The 21,856-nt window shown below is 38.9% G+C and overlaps 1 protein-coding gene across 10 annotated transcripts in view; it reads right to left on the bottom strand.

Moving 5' to 3' along the window:
• The window catches only part of UQCC1 (ubiquinol-cytochrome c reductase complex assembly factor 1), a 113,719-nt gene that overhangs the window by 83,442 nt on the left and 8,421 nt on the right, over positions 1–21,856 (bottom strand). For 9 of the 10 annotated variants that reach the window (XR_014831839.1, XR_014831841.1, XR_014831840.1 and 6 more), the window contains 2 exon segments: positions 15,339–15,443; positions 2,114–2,209 (listed from right to left, as the gene is read on the bottom strand). Coding sequence is in view for 3 of the 10 variants with exons in the window: in XM_021077328.2 (XP_020932987.1) it covers positions 2,114–2,209; positions 15,339–15,443 (201 nt within the window). In the remaining 7 variants the exon portion in view is untranslated. 10 annotated transcript variants of the gene reach the window in all.

The raw sequence follows: 21,856 nt of genomic DNA on the forward strand, positions 1-21,856 counted from the left end.
TCCAGGCCAGAGATCAAACCCACACCACAGTAGTCAGTGACCCAAATCAAATCTCTACAGTGACAGCACCGTCTCCTTAACCCACTACACCACATTCCTTGGTAGTTGTTTTTATTACTCAATGAATTTATTATATTTGTAGATGTACAATGATCATCACAATCCAATTTTATAGGATTTCCATCTTACAATCCCAGCGCATCCTCCCACCCCCCCCAACTGTCTTCTTTGGAAACCATAAGTTTTTCAAAGTCTGTGAGTCAGTATCTGTTCTGCAAAGAAGTTCAGTCTGTCCTTTTCTCAGATTCCACATGTCAGTGAAAGCATTTGATGTTGGTGTCTCATTGTCTGACTGACTTCACTTAGCGTGATAGTTTCTAGGTCCACCCATGTTGCTAAAAATACTGGTATTCCGTTCCTTTTAATGGCTGGGTAATATTCCACTGTGCATATGTACCACATCTTCTTGATCCACTCCTCTGTCGATGGACATCTAGGTTGTTTCCATGTCTTGGCTACTGAAAATAGTGCTGCAATGAACATCGGAGTACATGTGTCTTTTCGAGTCATGGTTTTCTCTGGATAGATGCCCAGGAGTGGAATTGCTGGATCAAATGGTAGTTCCATTTTTAGTTTTCTGAGGAATCTCCATACTGTTTTCCTCAGTGGTTGCACCAACTTACATTCCCACCAACAGTGTACTAGGGTTCCTTTTTCTCCACACCCTCTCCAGCACTTATTGCTTGTAGTCTTTTTGATGATGGCCATTCTGGCTGGTGTAAGGTGGTACCTCATCGTGGTTTTGATTTGCATTTCTCTAATAATGAGTGATGCTGAACATCTTTTCATGTGTTTCTCGGCCATCTGTATGTCTTCTTTGGAGAACTGTCTGTTTAGACCTTCTGCCCATTTTGTGATGGGCTTGTTTGTTTGTTTTTTTGTATGGAGCGGTAGAAGGTGTTTATAAATTTTGGAGATTAATCCCTTGTCAGTCGATTCAGTTGCAAAGATTTTCTCCCATTCTGTGGGTTGTCTTTTTGTGTTGTTTAGGGTTTCCTTTGCTGTGCAGAAACTTTTAAGTTTGATCAGGTCCCATTTGTTATTTTTGTTTTTATTGTCAGTACTCTAAGAGGTGGATCTGAGAAGATGTTGCTGTCATTTACGTCGGAGAGTGTTTGGCCCATGTTTTCCTCGAAAAGTTTTATAGTGTCTGGTCTTATATCTAGGTCTTTAATCCATTTTGAGTGTACTTTTGTGTATGGTGTTAGGGAGTGTTCTAATTTCATTCTTTTCCATGTGGCTGTCCAGTTTTCCCAGCAACACTTACTGAACAAGCTACCTTTTCTCCATTGTATATTCTTGTCTCCTTTGTCAAAGATTAGTTGGCTGTAGGTGCACTATACCACATTTCTGAATGTTTTTAAACTCCTGTATTTTTTAGTATAACAAATTTTATTAATGACTACAGAAGATAAAAGTTTTTCAATATACAAGTAAAACTCAAAGAAAACCCTTTTTTTTTTTTTTTTGCTTTTTAGGGCCGCACCTGTGGCATGTGGAGGTTCCCAGGCTGGGGCTGAATTGGAGCTGCAGCTTCTGGCCTATGCCACAGCCATGCCAGATCAGAGCTCCATCTGTGACCTATACCCCAGCTCACGGCAATGTAACCCATTAGCAGGGCCAGGGATTGAACCCGCATCCTCATGGATACTAGTCTGCTTCTTAACCTGCTGAGCCATAACGGGAACTCCAAAAAGCCTATGCTAATGCTAAGCCTCTCCAAATGAAGGCAAGCTATACAACCATAAAGAAATTCTCCAGAAGTTAAATATTACTTTATCTTTACATATAAAAAAAAAAAACCCATAACGTTTTTCTCTAAAGTGTTTTCAAGCAAAAGAGTGCATGCGATCAAAAGTCTTATTCCAATATATAGTTGGTCTTTCTCTTCATATCCTTGTGACCTTGGGCAAGTCGTTATATTTCCCTGAACCTCACCTTCCGCCTTCGATAAAATTTCTTGCCTCATCCAGCTAACAATTTTGCTGAGTTTCAAATAAGAACACTTGTGTGAAAGCACTTTATAGACATAAAAAGAACCTGTAAGTCTCACCTTATTTGTGGTGTGATACTTCCTACTCAGCTGAACATCTACTCCAGGAATCTGTTCTGATCCACCACATGCTAGGGCCTGGCTCATCTGGGGCCACTAGGGGATTAAAAACAAAACAAAATAGATATAAGCAACACTGAGCATTCACTTAGAGGGTTAATATGAGCAGAGCTGCTTCAAAAAATAAAAACTATAGAATCTATCCAACCTTGCTTAACCCAGCTCCTGATGATATGATCACTAAGAGGTTCCAAAATGGGCACCTAGCATGGTGTCTGGTACATGCTCAATAAACAGCTATTGAATACCTGAATAAATAAAGAATACAAAGTACCTTTCACTAAATAGGTACTCAATAAATAGTACTAGCCTCCATCATCACCATCATCATCATTATTAACATCATCAAAATTGTCTTTCTTCTATGTTCACACTGCATTTGAAAGCACTTTGGCAATATAATGCCCATTAGTTACAATTATCATGTGCCAGGCACTATATAGGTGCTTCACATATAGTATATTACATAATCCTCACCATAATCCTATCGGGTTAGTATTATTATAATGAAGACCAATCAAACACAGTTTGATACCTAAGGAAAAAAACAATATACAAGAGACCCTCAGATAACATTATTCACAAGAGTGAAAAACAAGGGAATAAGTCTAATAAGAAAGAAGACAGTTAATTAAACTAAGGTACTCAATGGGAAATCAAGTAGTCAGATTTTTAACAGATTTTTGGGGACCACACCCACAGCATGTAGAAGTTCCCAGGCCAGGCACTGAACCTGTGCCACAGCAGTGACCTGAGCCACTACAGTGACAGTGCTAGATCCTTAACCTGCTGTGCTACAAGAGAACTCCTACTAGGTTTTATTTTTAAAAGAAGTTTTAGGTTCACACCAAAAATGAGCAGAAAGTACGGACAGCTGCCATATACCCCATCCCACACATTCACAACATCTTCCACTATCTGTATCCCCAACAGAGAGGTACATTTTGTTATAGCGGATGAACCAACACTGACACAACATTATTACCTAAAGTCCATAGTTTGCATTAAGGATTATTATTTTTAGCAACATGGAAACACACTTATAATACATATAAAATTATGAGTAAAAACATGAATGCATACGGGCAAGTCTAAAAAGGAACACACAGAAAGGAAAGAGATACTTTGTTATGTTAGTAGAATTATGGAAGAGTTTCAAGAATCGAGTTTCCAAACTCTCAGTAATGCTGATTCCTTTACAGTATAAAGGGATGGGGAAGAAGCAGGAAGAGAGTTCAACTCTGAAAGAGATGAGACACATGAAACAAAAACAAATTTTTAATTTAATCCCAATGAAGGAAAAAATAGAATTTCTAATTGTGGGTAGCTACTGTTTACTTTTCTTTCCAAACAAGGATATTAAAAGATTAGTTAGGATTCTTCTGGTCAGTCCCAAGGACGCTTATGCTTTAATTCATAAGTATCAAGCAAGCTTTGTGACACAGAGACTAAACACAGAACATCTCCCATTACATCACATATATCAATGTAATGGTCCACTAAAACATGAAGCACTTAAACAGGTTCAAACACAACTAACGGCAGTTTAAATGGGCTATGCTGTGGGGTGAGTTCTATTAGGTGACATGATCTTTTTCTTCTCCTAGAGCTCCTAGAGTAACCAATGGATTCCTTATGCAGCTGTCTCACCAATTCCTGTATTTCTGTCCTATCATTCATTATTCATGGGTTAACATCGAACACTATATTGAACTACTCAAGTACCTAGGTATCTAGTACCAAGGGCAACAGCTAGTTTCCCCCTACCTAAACATATCTATAACCATACACATTTACTTTTTTGTACTATCCATTCCCGATCTTGCCCCCCCCAAAAAAAGATTCCCTTGACCCTTAAAAACATTAGTTTTTTACTGTTTAAATCTAAAAGATATCAAATAACTTCCTGTGAAAGACAGAAAAAGACCCAAAATATTTAAATGTCACTTTTTCGAAGAGGCCTTTTCTAATCATTTTATCTAAAATAGTTTCTTATCATCCCATTATTTTCTATCATAGCTGTAGTCTGTTCATTTCATTCACAGTACTCACTACAATGTGCAATTATATGTTCATTTACATACATACTTATTTTCTATCTCCACCACCAAAAATATCCATGAGGGTAGGAACTAGGTATATTACCGGAATCAAGTACGGTGCATTATACAGAGGAAAAACTCAAAATATTTTTTCAATGAACGAACCCAACTATTTGCATAGTTATTTCTTATTATATCTTTCTTTTTTTTTTTTTTTTTTTTTTTTTTTTTTTTGTCTTTTGTCTTTGTTGTTGTTGTTGTTGTTGTTGCTATTTCTTGGGCCGCTCCCGCGGCATATGGAGTTTCCCAGGCTAGGGGTTGAATCGGAGCTGTAGCCACTGGCCTACGCCAGAGCCACAGCAACGCGGGATCCGAGCCGCGTCTGCAACCTACACCACAGCTCACGGCAACGCCGGATCGTTAACCCACTGAGCAAGGGCAGGGACCGAACCCGCAACCTCATGGTTCCTAGTCGGATTCGTTAACCACTGCGCCACGACGGGAACTCCTTATTATATCTTTCTTATTCTTATCCACAACATGCCATGCATACATTTTTCATTTATCCAACCTTTATTAAATACCCACAATATACTGGCCCTTGTGCCAGGTTTTAAGATAAAAGATAATCCCTGATCTGATAGAGCTTATAATCTTGTGGATAAGAGAAAGAAATCTCACCATACAAGAAACAAAACCAAATGTCACATTTAAAAATGTTTAGAGACCAACTACCAAACACACATACACACACACAGAATGTTAGAAAGAGTTGTTCCAGAAAAATCCAATGGTAAACTCTTTTGTGGGCAGCCCCTCATTATAAGAAATATTAAGATATCACCCTTATTTTTTGCTTCCAAAAAGGTTCTGCAGAGTTCCCTGGTAGCGCAGCAGGCTAAGGATCCTGCACTGTCACTGGTGAGGACTGGGTTGCTGCTGTGGCACAAGTTCCATCCCTGGCCCAGGAATTTCCGCATGCCTCAGCTCGGGTGGGCATGGCCAAAAAAGGAAAAGGAAAAAAAAAAAAAAAAAAAAGCTTCCAAGAGTGAAAAGACCTCCCTGATGTGGAAGGAAGGAAGGAAGAAAGAAAGGAAGGAAAGAGAGAAAGAGAAAGGAAAGGGAAAAGGAGGAAAGAAGGGAAGAACTCAAGAAATTCTTAAAACACTATATGTGTCTGGTCTTTTTAACAAAACTATAAGCTCCACCAGGGCACAGTCTATCTTACACTTCTTTTATTTTCTGTCCCATTGCTCAACACCATTCTGGGCATGAAGTCGGCAGTCAATAAAAACTAGGTGGTTTTTTTTTTTTTTTTTTTTAATAGAAGGACAATCTGGAGAAGGTCCAGAAAAGAACCTCGGGAGTGATCAAAGAGATGAATAAAAGGTCCTAGTGGAAAGGTTAAAATGAATTGAGGTTGTTTAGCTTGGAGAAAAAGCAAGTGAAGAACTAAGGAGTAACTTAGAATAACAACACTTGAGCTGGAAGGAATCTCAGAGATCTTCTAAGTCCAACCTTTTCCTTTCACAGATGAGGAAACTAAGACCCAGGGAGAGGTTGTAACTTGCTTAAGGTAGTTTTAGGACAAAAAAAGTTTTTAGGTTTCAATTTACAAGGTGAGGAGAAAATTTACCCAAGTAGTATGAACATAAATAACAACAAAAATATCAGCTACAATTTGATGAAGATCTCCCATATGCCCAGCACCTAAATGTTTGCTATTTTACTCATGTTATCTCACAAAATCTTAATATTCTTTTAATGAGGGGCTGCCCACAAAAGAGTGTACCATTTGATTTTTCTGGAACAGCTCTTCAAAACTTGTATTATGCATTATAGTTTACACATCTCATTTCACATAATAATTCATATTTTATTTGGTTTTAAAACAAATTTAGAGATAGGCAGAGCTGGAACTTCTGACTCTTTTTCTCTTTCCGTAAGACCATGTTTCTTTCTCACCTCTGCCTTTTCACTCACCTTCTCTACCCTACCCACTTTTTTGTTTTTGTCTTTTTTAGGGCCACGGCCATGGCAGATGGAGGTTCCCAGGCTAGAGGATGAATCAGAGCTATAGCTGCTGGCCTGCACCATAGCCACACCACATACAAGCTGTATCAGTGATCTACACCACAGCTCACGGCAACTCTAGATCCTTAACCCACTGAGTGAGGCCAGGGATCAAACCTTCCCCCTCATGGGTGCTAGTCAGATTCGTTTCCACTGAGCCACATCAGCGGGAGCGCCTACCTTGCCCGCTTTTTAAGGCTTATCCATCATCTCTTTTCTAATGGCTCCAGGTCTTTTCTATGTCTAAATTTCAGTTGTTTATTGAAGTATAATAAAAATACAAAAAAGGCGTAAGTCATGAATATATAGCTTAATGAATTACTCCAAAGTAAACATAACCAGCACCCAGATCAAGAAATAGGACCCCAGAGTTCCCGTTGTGACTCAGTGGTTAACGAATCCGACTAGGAACCATGAGGTTGTGGGTTCGATCCCTGGCCTTGCTCAATGGGTTAAGGATCCGGCGTTGCCGTGAGCTGTGGTGTAGGTTGCAGACGCAGTTCGGATCCCACGTTGCTGTGGTTCTGGCGTAGGCTGGTGTCTACAGCTCCGATTCGACCCCTAGCCTGGGAACCTCCATATGCCGCAGGAGTAGCCCTAGAAATGACAAAAAAAAAAAAAAAAAAGAAAGAAAGAAAGAAAGAAAAGAAATAGGACCCTGGAAGATCTTTGATCACCTTCTAGTCACTATCCCTCATCAAGGTTGACCACAGTCTTCACTTTAATCAGCAGAGAATAGTTTTATCTTTTTTTTTTTTTTTTTTTAAAGACAAGGTGTTTTGTTTTGTTTTGTTAGGGCCTCACTTGCAGCACATGGAAGTTACCAGGCTAGGGATCCATCTGTGAGGTGAGGGATCGAACCCGCATCCTCATGGATACTAGTTGGGTTCGTTACCGCTGAGCCACAACGGGAACTATTTTACCTTTTAAACATATAGTATGTAATCGCTTGTTTTTGTCTGCTTTCATTCAACTTTGTTTTAGAAGTTCATCTTTGTTATTCTGTAGTAATAGTTTGTTCAAAATGTTATCTCTATTTTTGTTGTTGTTGTTGTTCGGTGGGTCCGAAGCCAACCCTTGTTTTATTAAAATGTGTACAGGGGGAGTTCCTGTCATGGCTCAGTGGTTAGCGAATCCGACTAGGAACAATGAGGTTGCAGGTTCGATCCCTGGTCTTTCTCAGTGGCTTAAGGATCCGGCATTGCCATGAGCTGTGGTGTAGGTTGCAGACGCGGCTCGGATCCTGCATTGCTTTGGCTGTGGTGTAGGCCGCTGGCTACAGCTCCAATTAGACCCCTAGCCTGGGAACCTCCATATGCCGTGGGAACGGCCCTAGAAAAGGCAAAAAGAAAAAAAAAAAGTGTGCAGGGGATAGGAGAGGGCAAGGACCACGTCGTGTTGTGGCAGTGACAGTGTGTGCAGACACCAGCATCATAGCCAGGCTCTACCTTCTGGGGCTGTCCTACAGGCAGCTCTTGGGAACTAGGTCTGGCTGGAGCCTGGGAAGAGACCAGATGAAGCCAGTCTTGACCAGAGTTGGCCATGGCAGTCACACCACCGAAGGAGGCATGGAGAAGGCCACTGGGTCCATTGAACAGTGAGGATTTTTTTCACTGTTCATATTGTCTATTTTGAAGACACTGAATTCTTACATGTGGCTCTGGTGTCTTCCAAATGGTCCCCGCAGGCAGGGAGGCAGTGGCTTACCAGAAAGTAAGCTCTCTGCACCTTCCACTGGTTTTGAAATCAGAAGCCCTGGTGCAGCCAAATTCACAGGCAGAAGCAGACTTCAGGTCCAAACTACCTCGGACAACACACACATATGGGCAACACACAACAACCTTGCGAAGTTGATACTATTTTTTTCCCATTTTAGTCATAAGAACACTCAGCCTCAAAGAAGTAAAGTTCATTAAAGGGTAAAATATATTTAGACCTATCTTCTCTTCCCTGTATCTTGCTGCTTTAAGAAAAACTGAGTAGAGTTTAGTAACAGGCTTATGCATACTTAGCACCCAGATCTTAATTTCTAAATATTCCAAGTACCATTATTCAATAAAAGGAACCAGAGAAAGCACTGACTCTAGGGCTAGGTTCGATCCCTGGCCTTATCTGGTGGGTTAAGAATCCAGCATTGCTGTGAGCTGTGGTGTAGTTCACAGACGTGGCTCGGATCTGGCATTGCTGTGGCTGTGGCATAGGCCAGTAGCTACAGCTCTGATTGAACCCCTAGCCTGGGAACCTCCACATGCTGCAGATGTGGCCATCAAAAGCAAAAAAAGCCAAAAAAAAAAAAAAAAAAAAACCCTCCTGGGCATCTATCCAGAGAAAACCACAACTTGAAAAGACTCATGTACTCCAATGTTCACTGCAGCACTATTTACAATAGCCAAAACACTATTTACAATAGCCAAGAAGCAACCTAAATGTCCATCAACAGAGGAGTGGATAAAGAAGATGTGGTACATACATATCACAATGGAATATTGCTCAGCCATTAAAAGGAAAGAAATAACAGCATTTGCAGCAACATGGATGGACCTAGAATTTATCATGCTAAGTGAAGTCAGTCAGACAGTGAGACATCAGCATCAAATGCTACCACTTACATCTGGAACCTAAAAAAAAGACACAATGAACTTTGCGGAGCAGATACTGACTCACAGACTTTGAAAAACTTATGTTTTCCAAATGAGACAGGTTTAGGGGTATGGGAAGTGCACTGGGGGTTTGGAATGGAAATGCTATAAAATTTGGTTGTGATGATCGTTGTACAATTATAAATGTAATAAAATTCATTAAGTAATACAAAAAAAAATTTTTTTTTTTTTTTTTGTCTTTTTGCCATTTCTTGGGCCGCTCCCGCGGCATATGGAGGTTTCCAGACTACGGGTCTAATAGGAGCTGTAACTGCCAGCCTACACCAGAGCCACAGCAACGCGGGATCCGAGCCGCATCTGCAACCTATACCACAGCTCATGGCAAGGCCAGATCCTTAACCCACTGAGCAAGGGCAGGGATCGAACCCACAACCTCATGGTTCTTAGTTGGATTTGTTAACCACTGCGCCACGACGGGAACTCCCAAAAAAAAATCTTTTAAAAAGCATGTAGAAAGGAACTTGAAGGAGTTCCCAATAACCAAAACATGGGACAATATGATTAACAAAATAAATAATGAGACTAATGGAGAATGAGTCACAGAACAAACTAAACATCCATTAACTCATACTAATACAAATGAATAATTGAATAAATAAACAAATGGAAGTACTTGCTGTGGCACAACAGGATCAGTAGGGCACAGGTTCAATCCCCAGCCCAGGACAGTGGGTTAAAGGATCTGGCATTCCCACAGCTGGCCCAGGAACTCTATATGCCACCAGGCAGCCAGAAAAGGGGTAAAAAATGAATAAATAAATAAATGGAGATGAAGTGACTACTCTTCCTTACAGCAGAATTCCAATCAATAAATGCAGTAGGGGAGTGCCCGTCGTGGCGCAGTGGTTAACGAATCTGACTAGGAACGATGAGGTTGCGGGTTTGATCCCTGGCCTCGCTCAGTGGGTTAAGGATCCGTTGCTGTGAGCTGTGGTGTAGGTCGCAGACGAGGCTCAGATCCCGCATTGCTGTGGCTCTGGCACAGGCCAGTGGCTACAGCTCTGATTAGACCCCTAGCCTGGGAACCTCCATATGCCGCAGAAGCGGCCCTAGAAAAGGCAAAAAAAGACAAAAAATAAAAAATAAAATAAATAAATAAATGCAGTAGGTAATGATGTCATTAGACAATGACTATTAAGCAAGCTTCACAGTAATGACTGCTAGTGCAGTCAGGAATCAACAGAACTACCACATGATACAGCAATTCTACTTCTGAGAGGAGAGAATTCTACCACTAGCCTACCAATGCCCACCATAAAAAAAAAAAAAAATTCAAAACAGGATCTTGAAGAGCTTCCTGCACACTTATGTTCACTGCAACACTATTCACAAAAAAGCAAATATGGAAGCAACCCAAATGCCCACTCACAAAAGAATGGATTAAAAAACTGTGATATATAGATACAATGGAATATTTTACAGACTTAAAGAACTCCTGTCATATGCTATATAACACAAATAAACTTTGAGGACATCATGGAGAGCAAAATAGGTCACAAAAGGACAAATACTATATGGTTCCACTCATATGCAGTATTAAAGTATTCAAAATCATAGAAAAAGAAAGGAAGGTGGTTGCCAACGGTGGGGGGAGAATTTTTAATGGGTATATATTTTCAGCTTTGGAAGATGAAAAAGCTCTATAACAATGTGGATATATTTTATACTATTGAACTGGATACTTAAAAATGGTGGTAACTTTAAGGTTATGTGGGGGTTTTTTTTACCATAACTTTAAAATAATTAATACGGAGTTGCTGTTGTGGTGCAGTGGTTAACGAATCCGACTAGGAACCATGCGGTTGCGGGTTCAATCCCTGGCTCACTCAGTGGGTTAAGGATCTGTGTTCCATGAGCTGTGGTGTGGGTCGCAGATGCAGCTCGGATCTGGTGTTGCTGTGGCTGTGGGGCAGGCTGGCAGCTGCAGCTCCGATTAGACCCCTAGCCTAGGAACCTCCATATGCCGCGGGTGCGGCCCTAAAATAATAAAAATAAAAAATAAAATAAAATAATTAATATGTATCATTAAAAAAAGAACCATCAATGGATATTAAAAGTAATGAGCAAAAGTATGATAAGAAACAGGATTATTTGCATAGTTTCAAAGTATCTTCTTAAAAGATACTTGCTGATTGCAAAACGGATAACAGTAACTTTATAGTACGGAAACTTGACAAACACCAATTTAATAACCAAGTGATCGAGGTTAACATCACCAGTAATAAGACATACTGTCATCATGTTTCCCCTGATATGATGCACCGAGAAGGAAACAGTATCACTTCTGCCAAAAATGCATAGCCTCAATCTAATTTTAAGAGAATGTTAGATGAATCCAAATTGAGAGACCAAAAAAAAGGAACATTAATGGGAAAAAAGGTAAACTAGAATGTGGTTTATAGATTAGTTAATAGTATTACATTAATGTTCATTCCTGGCTTCAGTAAGTGCACTCAGGTTACATAAGATGTTAACATTAGAGGAAACCAGATGAAGGGTACATGGAAATGTTACTATTTTCAAAACTTTTCTTTAAGTTTAAATTCTTTCAAAATTAAAAAAAAAATTAAGTAAACTCATCAAAGTATAACAGAACTTCAAGAGGTTATTTAGAAAAGACAGAGATGAGAGTCCAATGACCCTAGCCTTTTGAAAATGTTAACAGGATTATAGCATTGGACATTAAACTAGAGATCATCTGATACTTACCATTCACCCAGTGAAGGCTACTTCTATGTCATAACCCAACAGTCTTCCAACCATTGCTTGAGTATTTCCAGCAAGAGTAAATTTACTTTGTCAAAATACAGCCAACACATCCCATTACAGCACAATTCTAGTTAACACAAAATTCTTCCTCATTCTGAGCCAAATCTGCCTCCTTGTCAGACATGTACCTGAGAATGTCATTCTGAGGCAGAGTTTTCCAACCAGGAGAACTCAAAGATGGGAAGATGTGCCGGTGAAGTAAGGTCAATATGACAAAATGTTCAGTTTATTTACCTTGGTTAAAATTATACCTTGCCAGCATGAGATGAACAACTCTAAGTTATTTACACGGATGCTTTGCTATAATATTCTCCCAGAGCCTAATACAGTACCTGGAACATATTAGGTACTCAAGAAGTGTTTACTGATTCAAGGGATGAGGCACAAGTTAGAGACTGATATAATGAGTTCTCCCTCCACCATCTCTGTATATATTATTTACAAATGATTTAGAACTATAGGATAAATTTTATCAAAATTTTCCAATGCACACAAAAAATAATAGAATACGGCCCAACTCTGAAAAGAAATAGTTACATGACGACCTAAAGTAGATGCCCTTTCTGCACAAGCATATTCTACATTTATTCAACATTCATTTAGTGCCAGACTTAGTGAGAAGCCCAGGAAACACAGGGGACAAACAACACATGTCCTCAGAACGGCAAGGCTTATACATTAGTTGGAGGTGATTACTCAAATATTTGAAAATATTTATATAAATAAATTATGTAATTAATATATATAACTATCAAAATAATTTTTCATTGAACTAAATATGAAAAAGTTAATGGCTACAAAAGGAATTCATTTATATTGGGAACAAAAATAAATTCCCAGTAGATAAATGGAGAAGTGATGTAAGCATACAATTTTTACAAACCAGGATACAACAGAGAACACAGAAAAATGTTTAACCCTGATGAAGAAATGCAAAGCAAGACAACGCAACATTTTCTACCCAATTAGTTTAAATTTTCTACCAATTAGTTTAAATGTTTCTAAAAAAAAAAAAACACTCAATTTGGTGTTGGACAGCTGCATGGAAATCAATGAAGTTATTAGAACACACCCTCACACCATACACAAACACACAAACTCAAAAGGGCTTAAAGACTTAAATATAAGACAAGACACCATAAAACTCCTAGAACACAGCATAAGCAAAACATTCTCTGACAGAAATCATACCAATGTTTTTTTAGGTTAGTCTCCCAAGGCAATAGAAATAAAAGCAAAAACAAACAAATGGGACCCAATCAAACTTATAAGCTTTTGCACAGCAAAGGAAACCATAAACAAAACAGAAAGACAGACTACAGACTGAGAGAAAATATTTGCAAATGATGTGACTGACAACACATCATTCATTTCTGAAACATACAAGCAGCTCATACAAGTCAATAACAAAAAACAACCCCATCAAAAAATGGGCAGAAGACCTAAATAGACATTTCTCCAAAGAAGACATACAGATGGCCAATAGACATATGAAAATATGCTCATCATTGCTAATTATTAGAGAAATGCAAATCAAAACGACAATAAGGAACCACCTCACACCAGTCAGAAAAGTCTACAAAATACATCATTAAAAAGTCTACAAATAGGACCTCCTGTTGTGACTCAGCGGGTTAAGAATCTGACCAGTACCCATGAGGATGCGGATTCGATCCCTGGCCTTGCTCGGTGAGTTAAGGATACAGCCTTGCTGCCAGCTACAGTGTAGATGGCAGATGCAACTTGGATCCCATGTTGCTGTGGCATAGGCCAGCAGCTGCAGCTCCAATTCAACCCCTAGCCTGGGAACTTCTATATGCCATGGGTGCAGTTATAAAAAGGAAAAAAAAAGAGAAAAAGAAAAAGTCTACAAATAACAAATGCTAGAGAAGTTTTAGATGAAAGAGAATCCTCCTACACTGTTGGTGGGAATGTAAATTGATGTAGCCATTACTGAAAACAGTATGCAGGTTCCTCAAAAAACTAAAAATAGAGTTGCTATATGACCCAACAATCCCATTCCTGGGCATATATCCAGACAAAACTATAATTTGAAAAGACACATGTACTCCTATGTTCATAGCAGCACTACTTACAACAGTCAAGACATGGAAACAATCTAAATGACCATCAACAGATGAATGGATAAAAAAGATGTGGTACATATATGCAATGGAATACTACTCAGCCATTAAAAAGAATGAAATAATGACATCTGCAGCAACATGGATGGACCTAGAGATACGCATGCAAAGTAAAGTAAGTCAGAAAGAGAAATACCATATGATATTATTTACATGTGGAATTTAAATACAACATAAATCAATGAAACCTCAACTTAAGATATAAAGAAAAGACCTGTGGTTCCCAAGGGGGAGAGGGTAGTGGGGGAGTAAGTGATTGGGAGTTTGGGTTTAGCAGAGGCAAACTACTATATATAGGATGGATAAACAACAAGGTCTTACTGTGTAGCACAGGGAGCTATATTCAATATCCTGTGACAAACTATAATGGAAAAGAATATCTTTTTTAAAAAGAACGTGTATGTGCACATATATATATATATATATATATATATACATACACACATATGCGTCACTTTGCTGTACAGTGTAACAACTTTGTAAATCAACTCTACTTCAATAAAAAAAATTTTTAAATACCCAATTTACGGAGGTAAAGATGAAAAACTAGTTATATATACCTTGCTTGTGGCAGTATAAATTAAAACAATGTTTTGGAAAACTGTTCATACCCTTTGATGTAGGGTATGCCTTCTAGGGTTATTATTAATAAATAAGAAAAATAAGAAAAACCCCATATAACAAGAAAACAGTAACCAAATTAAAGTCTATAATGGCAAAAAAATTGGAAATAATTTTAACATGAACAAAGACTAAATAAATAGAAAAACATACAGCCATTTCAAAAATTAATTATGAAATCTATCTCACAACATGAATAATGTCTGCTCTAATAAGTGAAAAAGTATCAGAACATAAAATTCTGTGGACATTCGTTAAGGTACCTAAGGAAACAATTTGTATACACATACACACTTTAAGGACTGGAAAAGAACCAGCAGATGCTTTTGGGTTTGAAGTCATGGGTGATTTTTATTTCCTTTACTATTAAATTATTTGTACAATTAGCAAAAATTATGAGAAAAAACTCTCAAGTGGGTTCAAAGTAAACTACATTATAATGAATCATGTGATCGATGGTAAACTAAGGCCTCAAATAATTGTTCCTTGGATTTTATGTTCATAAAAAAGCAAAAGAAACATTTCTTATCCCAAATAAAAGTGGCACAAAGTGGCTACAAAAAGAAAATGAAGAAAGGTTAACTCTGATGAATATCTGGAAACACTCCCAACAGTAAAAATCATCAGACTGTAGCATGGTATCCTAGGCTAAGTTCCACTGCTGGGGTATTTAGAAGCAACACCCTAAACACCATACTGTAGGAATCAGTTCTGAACTGACACCACAGAGATCCAGAATTTGTCTCATGAGGTTTTTCCATCACACAATTCGGTTGGCTAATCTATAAATACATGACATTTACACATACACACTAGCGGTTTTTTTCATACCAAGCAAAGAAACAACAAATCTTACCTGGGAAGTACCAGACAGAGACCTGCTCCACTGTCCCTGTGTAGGAGACACAAGTACCAATCGGCTGCATACTGGAACCCACTGGGAGATGCTAATCCGGTTCCTCTAGAGGAAGAAGAAAATATTTTATCAGGAATCCATATCAGACTCTTTATGTGGAAGGCAAAGAGTGCATCTAAGTTTAGAATTTCTGCCAGAACAGGGCACATGAAAGGAGAATTTCTAAAAATAGGACCAAGACCAAGCCTTCCCATGCTCATCTCTCCAAGGATAAAATGTACTCCTGGCTACTGCAGACTAAAAGAATTCTGGTAATAGCTGACTCAGGCAGGAGGACATGAGTTCCCTCTCAAGAGAGTAACAAAATAAACCTACTTCAGGCATTTTACAACTAGATTATCATTTAAATTAGAGTTTGCAAATCCTTTTCATAAACACTGATTATCTGCTCTTCATAGAATCCCTTCATAGTAAACAGTACCAGGATTACCACTATCCCCAAAAGGATGAAGAAACTAGTGCTGAAATTTTCAGGGTGGGAAAACATGCTTGGGGAACTTGATTTCCAAGACAGAGGGAAACTAAACGGCTGTTAGAGCTGACTGAGGTCCAGTTTTTCCCTCCGACATTAACTGACCTTGAAAAGTCTCTGGACCAAAGTGAAAGGCTAGGCTGGAGAAAGGAGGAGCTCTATCTTGCTAAATGAGAAGCCTGCTTTATTTTATGAACCTGAAATATATTGTACTGTATAAATGGCATCCATCGACACAGCACTGGAAATCTCTATTCTAGGAACCAACTCTGGGGAATCCATGGGTTTCGTTCACTTGGCCTGCAGACTATAGGTCTACCTAATGCAGACTGGATATACAAATTGTTTGAAAACACTTTGCCAAGCATCAACTACAATACTAGAACTCAAAAATCTGGATTCCAGTTTAAACTCAGCTACTTAATATAATCTTTAAAGGTAAGTAAACCTCTACGATGCTCAGTGTCCTCTTAACAATTACTAGTAACACTTAGAAGCACTTACAATGTGCCAGGCACTTTTCTAGGTACTTTACATACATGAATTCATTTAAATCTTATAATCACCATCCAATGACTTAGGTATATTGTTATTATTCCATGTATATGGATAAAGAAAAGAACATATGAATAGGATAAGTAAATTCCCAAGGTTACACAGTTAATAAATGGCCCGGTTAAGATTTGAATCCAGGCAGCCCAACTCATGTATCCATCCATGCTCATTTATGGGATGAAAGGGTAAAGGAAACATCTCCAAAGTCTCTTCTAGCTCCAACACTCTATGACCTAGTCTTGAATCAATTAAAATATAGCATAATACTATGGAAAAAGTCCTATACTTGGAATCAGAAAGCACTGAGTTGACTCTTGGCTCTGCTGTTGGTAAACTACGAATCTTTGTTGCCTCTTTTATAAAATAAATAAAAACCCCTACCTCTCAGGATTTTAAGAGAAAAAAATTAGCAAATGTACCCTGCAACTCAATACATACTAAGTTGCATCTGAATCTCCATTTCCTTCCTGACTAGGCAGGAAGGGCTGGAGGTAAGGTGGAGAAAAGTGTTAAGAATTTTAAACCTAAAGAAGCTTTCTTTTTTTTTTTTTTTTTTGCCCTTGCTAGGGCCACTTCCGCAGCATATGAAGATTCCCAGGCTAGGGGTCTAATCGGAGCCGTAGACACCTGCCTCCGCCAGAGCCACAGCAACGCGAGATCTGAGCCGTGTCTGCAACCTACACCACAGCTCACGGCAACGCCAGATCCTTAACTCACTGAGCAAGGCCAGAGATCAAACCCGCAACTTCATGGTTCTTAGTCGGATTCATTAACCACTGCGCCACGACGGGAACTCCAAAACCTAGAAAAGCTTTCTAAAATGTCTCACAGGGAGTTCCCTTGGTGGTGCAGTGGAAACTAATCCAACTAGAATCCATGAGGATGTGGGTTCAGTCCCTGGTCTCGCTCAGTGGGTTGGGGATCCAGCATTGCCTTGAGCTGCAGTGTAGGTCACAGACGCAGCTCGGATCTGGTGTTGCTGTGGCTGTGGCGTAGGCCGGAGGCTACAGCTCCAATTAGACCCCCTAGCCTAGGAACCTCCAAATGCTGCAGGTACAGCCCTAAAAAAAAAAATAATTAATTAATTGTCTCAAGGTTCTAAAATTGTGTAACTGTTTTCTAAGAGACTACTCACAGCAACTTATGTTTCAAGTGAAAAGAAAAGCTTGAAAATAGGATTTTATTTCAGCTCAAGTCTGACCTGTTGAGATTGTTTTCAACTGAGATTGATTTACTGGCTTTTGTTTACTAATAGCTGACAGATTTACCAGAATTGTTCAATGTCAGATGTTCCTTTCCTAAACACGTAAATATGTGATAAGATCAAATTTCAGCAGATTCCGGCCCAAAAAGGGGCAAGAAAAAAGGTAAGAGGAAATTACAAGTAGGAACAATGCAAACTTCTAGAAGATTTTCTTAAGAATTTCATCATATTTTTTCCAACATCAATAAAATTTGTCTTTGTAATATTTGACTCTACCTGGCCTCATGCCAATACTTCTTATTAGAAGAAAGGAGCAATCAGCTCTGTTCTTTCCTTCTTCAATCCTACAACAACAATTCTTTGTCCAAACCCTTAATTGAAACTGAGGTGTAGCAAAAAAAGTATTTGAATCTCAAGCCTGCCATTAAATAATTGTTACTAGTTACTCAATACTCTGGACCTCTGTTTTCCCTTATGTAAAAGCGGGAATAATAAAAGCTACCTCACAGAAGTGTCCCAAGGATCATCTGTAAAGGCACTTCAATAACAGTAAAACACACACATACACACACTCAAAGGCTTCATTAACTGTTAACAATTGTTACTGAATTATGTAATAAGCTCCTCCTTCCCCAGCAAACTGTCACAGCAGCAAGAGCAATTTACTTGAAATACTGTTTTTGAATCTTTCTCAAAAGCTTGCAATGCCTCCGAGTGCCTCTGTAGTCAAACATAAACACCTGGGAGTTCCCGTTGTGGCACAGCAGAAAAGAATCCGACTAGGAATCATAAGGTTTCGGGTTTGATTCCTGGCCTCACTCAGTCGGTTAAGGATTTAGTGTTGCTGCGAGCTGTGGTGTAGGTCACAGACACAGCTCAGATCCTGAGTTGTTGTGGCTCTGGCATAGGCCGGCAGCTGTAGCTCTGATTCCATTCCTAGCTTGGGAACCTCCATATGCCACAAATGCAGCCATAAAAAGCAAAATTAATTAATTAATTAAACACCTGTCTTTACCAACTGAAATTCTCTAGACCCATCAATACATTTACATACCCTGCCTTGCATTCTCCACAGAGCAGTCCCAAAACCTGACTCATTTTCTCTGGTTTGGGAATTACTGCTCCTCTCCACACAAGCTAATCCTCTTGTAATCAGTTCCTCTGGGACTCTCTTCCTCACTCCTACCCAAACCATGAGCTCTCATTTGCTTCGATAAATCTCCCAAGATTCCAGTTCTGGCTCTACTGACTCTACCTGGTCCTTTTTCCTTCCCAACTCTCCCAACACTTCATTTACAAATATAAATCTGTAGAAGCACTTATCATCCTCTTAAATGCACTAATATATTAGGCCTGTAACAATTAGCAAACTTCAATTCTACAAAGTTCAGAAAAAATTTATAGTCATTTCCAGCAGTTAAAATTATTGCTTTAATTTAGGATAAAATATACACCATCACTAAGTGGGAACTGGTTTTAGCATCGTTTTTGCCTCTTCAACACTTCAAAATTTTAAAGATTGGTTCTATGTTTTTATTTCTCGTACATACTGTAAATCACAGGTGATTTTACATTATATTTCAAAATATTCTGACATATCAGCTCTTTTTGTGAATATGCTTTATATTTTTCTTTTTTTTTTTTGGTGTGTGGGGGGTGCCCGCACCCATGCCATGTGGGAGTTCCCAGGCTACAGGTGGAATCAGAGCCGCAGCTACCAGCCTACGCCACAGACACAGCAACACCAGACCCTTAACCCTCTGAGTGAGGCCAGGATTTGAAGCCGCATCCTCATGGATACTAGTGGGGTTCTTAACCTGCTAAGCCACAACAAGAACTCCTCAACAGTCCACTAACTAGACTGTTTCTTCATGAGGTTTTTAAGATAACGTAGTATTTTCCTTGGGTCACTTGTAAGCTGGAAAAGGCCTTACAAGTAGTCAATTCTCCTATTCCCCATAGTTCTGTTTTGCAAAATGACTAAAAACACTGAGTTATCAAATACTGAACCACTGTTCCTGGGGAAAATACATGGTTAGGGTCCTGTAAGCCTCTGATCACATTTTCATCAACCAATCAATACATGACCTTGTTTTATTGTGTTGCTGTTTAAAAGACACCTTATTTAATATGTTCTATTGATTTATTAACAATGAACTCACAGCCAATAGCACTATAACACACTCCTGAACAAAACTTACCTAACACACAAATTTTTCCACAAGAAACACCACAGCCTTCTTGCACTTAGCAACACTAGACAGCACTTCGGCACTATACTTAGGGGCTATTTTAAATTGGGAAATCACAAACAAAAGCACAAAAATGCAAAAAACATGACACTACATAGACCATGAGAAGGATACTTGTTTATAGTATAGAAGCTGAAACAAGAACTCAAAGTATCATCTCAGCCAGGAATATGCATGTTGCAGTTCAAATTTTCACTCCTCTGCATACGTCCACAAATGACTGCAAAAGCACCATGAGTACTGATTTGGGGATTATAAATAAATTTTAGCAAATATGTGAATTCTCAAATCAGAATATGTGAATAAAGAAGATTGACAACAGTAACCAAATTTTCTACTCTATAATTCTCCAGTGCTATCTATATTCTGAATGTCACTGATGCTAATTCAATTCTATGGTCCAAAGGACAAACACGACTACAGGTTACAAAACTACATGCTACAAATCGATACTTATACAGATAGGAGGAGCAAGAGACTGTTCAACCATTCCTTCGATAAATACTAAATTTTCTGGCTCTTCCTACTTTGTTAGAGATGTCTAATGAGCTTTCAAAAAAATGATTACATATAGGAAGGATTTGAGCAAACAGTAAATAAGGATGATGGGTCACATTTCAGAGAAAAGAATTAACAAATACGAAAAGGCAGAAGGACAGAATAAACCCAGTGTTACTGGGTTGGATTTAGAGTATGAGTTTTTAATATATAAAGAAATCAATGTATGTGTGTTTATGTATATGTATACACATACATAGATTTGCTACTCCTGTACTGATAGGACCTGGAAGCAATGACCCCCACCCCCCACACCTAGCTGCAATGACTACATGTAGCATCTATACTTGGTTTCTAAATAGTAATATTCACTAAAAGGAACTAGCCTTCTCTGGAGAAAAGTTGACTCCTGAATGGGGCTGAAGCCCCTCAAATCTTATTCACAAAGGTTTGGCATTATTTTATTTACCTGGCAGTTCCTTAGAAAACTCCATTTGTCTTGGAACTCAGCTAGAATGAAAACCATTTTCCCCAGGAGCTCCCCAGGAGCACTGGTTGAAAACAGATAGTGGCAATTGTTTAATTTTGTAGCTGCCTGAAGCAGTGGACAGGTAATATTTGGGGAAAATAATAGGCTAACCAAAAATTTAAAAGGAAAAGCAGGGGAATAAGATATTCATAGGGGGTTTGAAAAGCTCCGACATACTCCTGGGAATCTGAAGGTCATGAAGATGCACAGGGCTGTGTATATGCCAAGAATAGAAAAGACCTGAGACTGCCCTAAGCTCTCATCTCTGGTTGCCCTTGAGGCTCTGCATAAGCAAGAAGTGAAAGATAAGGCAGAACTTCAAATAACTGGCAGAATGTGGAAAGCAAGCCCCAAAATGCACACAGAGCCCTTCAACAAAAACTGAGACTCACTGGTTCCAGGCATTTAAGGAAATGTTCATTCAATCATTATCTGACCACTAATCTAACTAGGCAGAGACACAACAAAGAATATATACTTTGCAGAACTAATTTAGAGTAGTCACTAAATTCAGAGTTGCCACATTATATTACTTAAAATGTTCAGTTTTCGGTTCCTATTGTGCTCAGCAGGTTAGGAACCCAACTAGTATCCATGAAGATGCAGGTTCAATTCCTGGCCTCAATCAGTGGGTTAAAAGATCCAGCTTTGCCATGAGCTGGGGTGTAGGCTGCAGACAAGGCTCAGATCTGGCATTGCTATGGCTGTGGTGCAGGCCGGCAGCTGCAGCTCCAACTTGTAGCCCAGAAACTTTCATATGCCATGAGTGTGGCCATTAAAAAAAAAAAAGTTCAGTTTTCAATTTATGAAACATGTAAGAAAACAAAAAAGCATGGTCCGTGGTCCGTGATCTATATAACAGGGAAAAAAAATCAACAGAAACTGTCCCTGAGGAAGCACAGATATTAGACAAACTAGACAAAGACTTTTGAACCAGCTATTTAAAAT

This window comes from Sus scrofa, chromosome 17 (genome assembly GCF_054392235.1).
Source record: "Sus scrofa isolate SSC_HxYL_T2T_F1_AM1 chromosome 17, Sscrofa_HxYL_maternal_Yorkshire_Landrace_v2.0, whole genome shotgun sequence".
Classification (NCBI taxonomy): Eukaryota; Metazoa; Chordata; class Mammalia; order Artiodactyla; family Suidae; genus Sus; species Sus scrofa.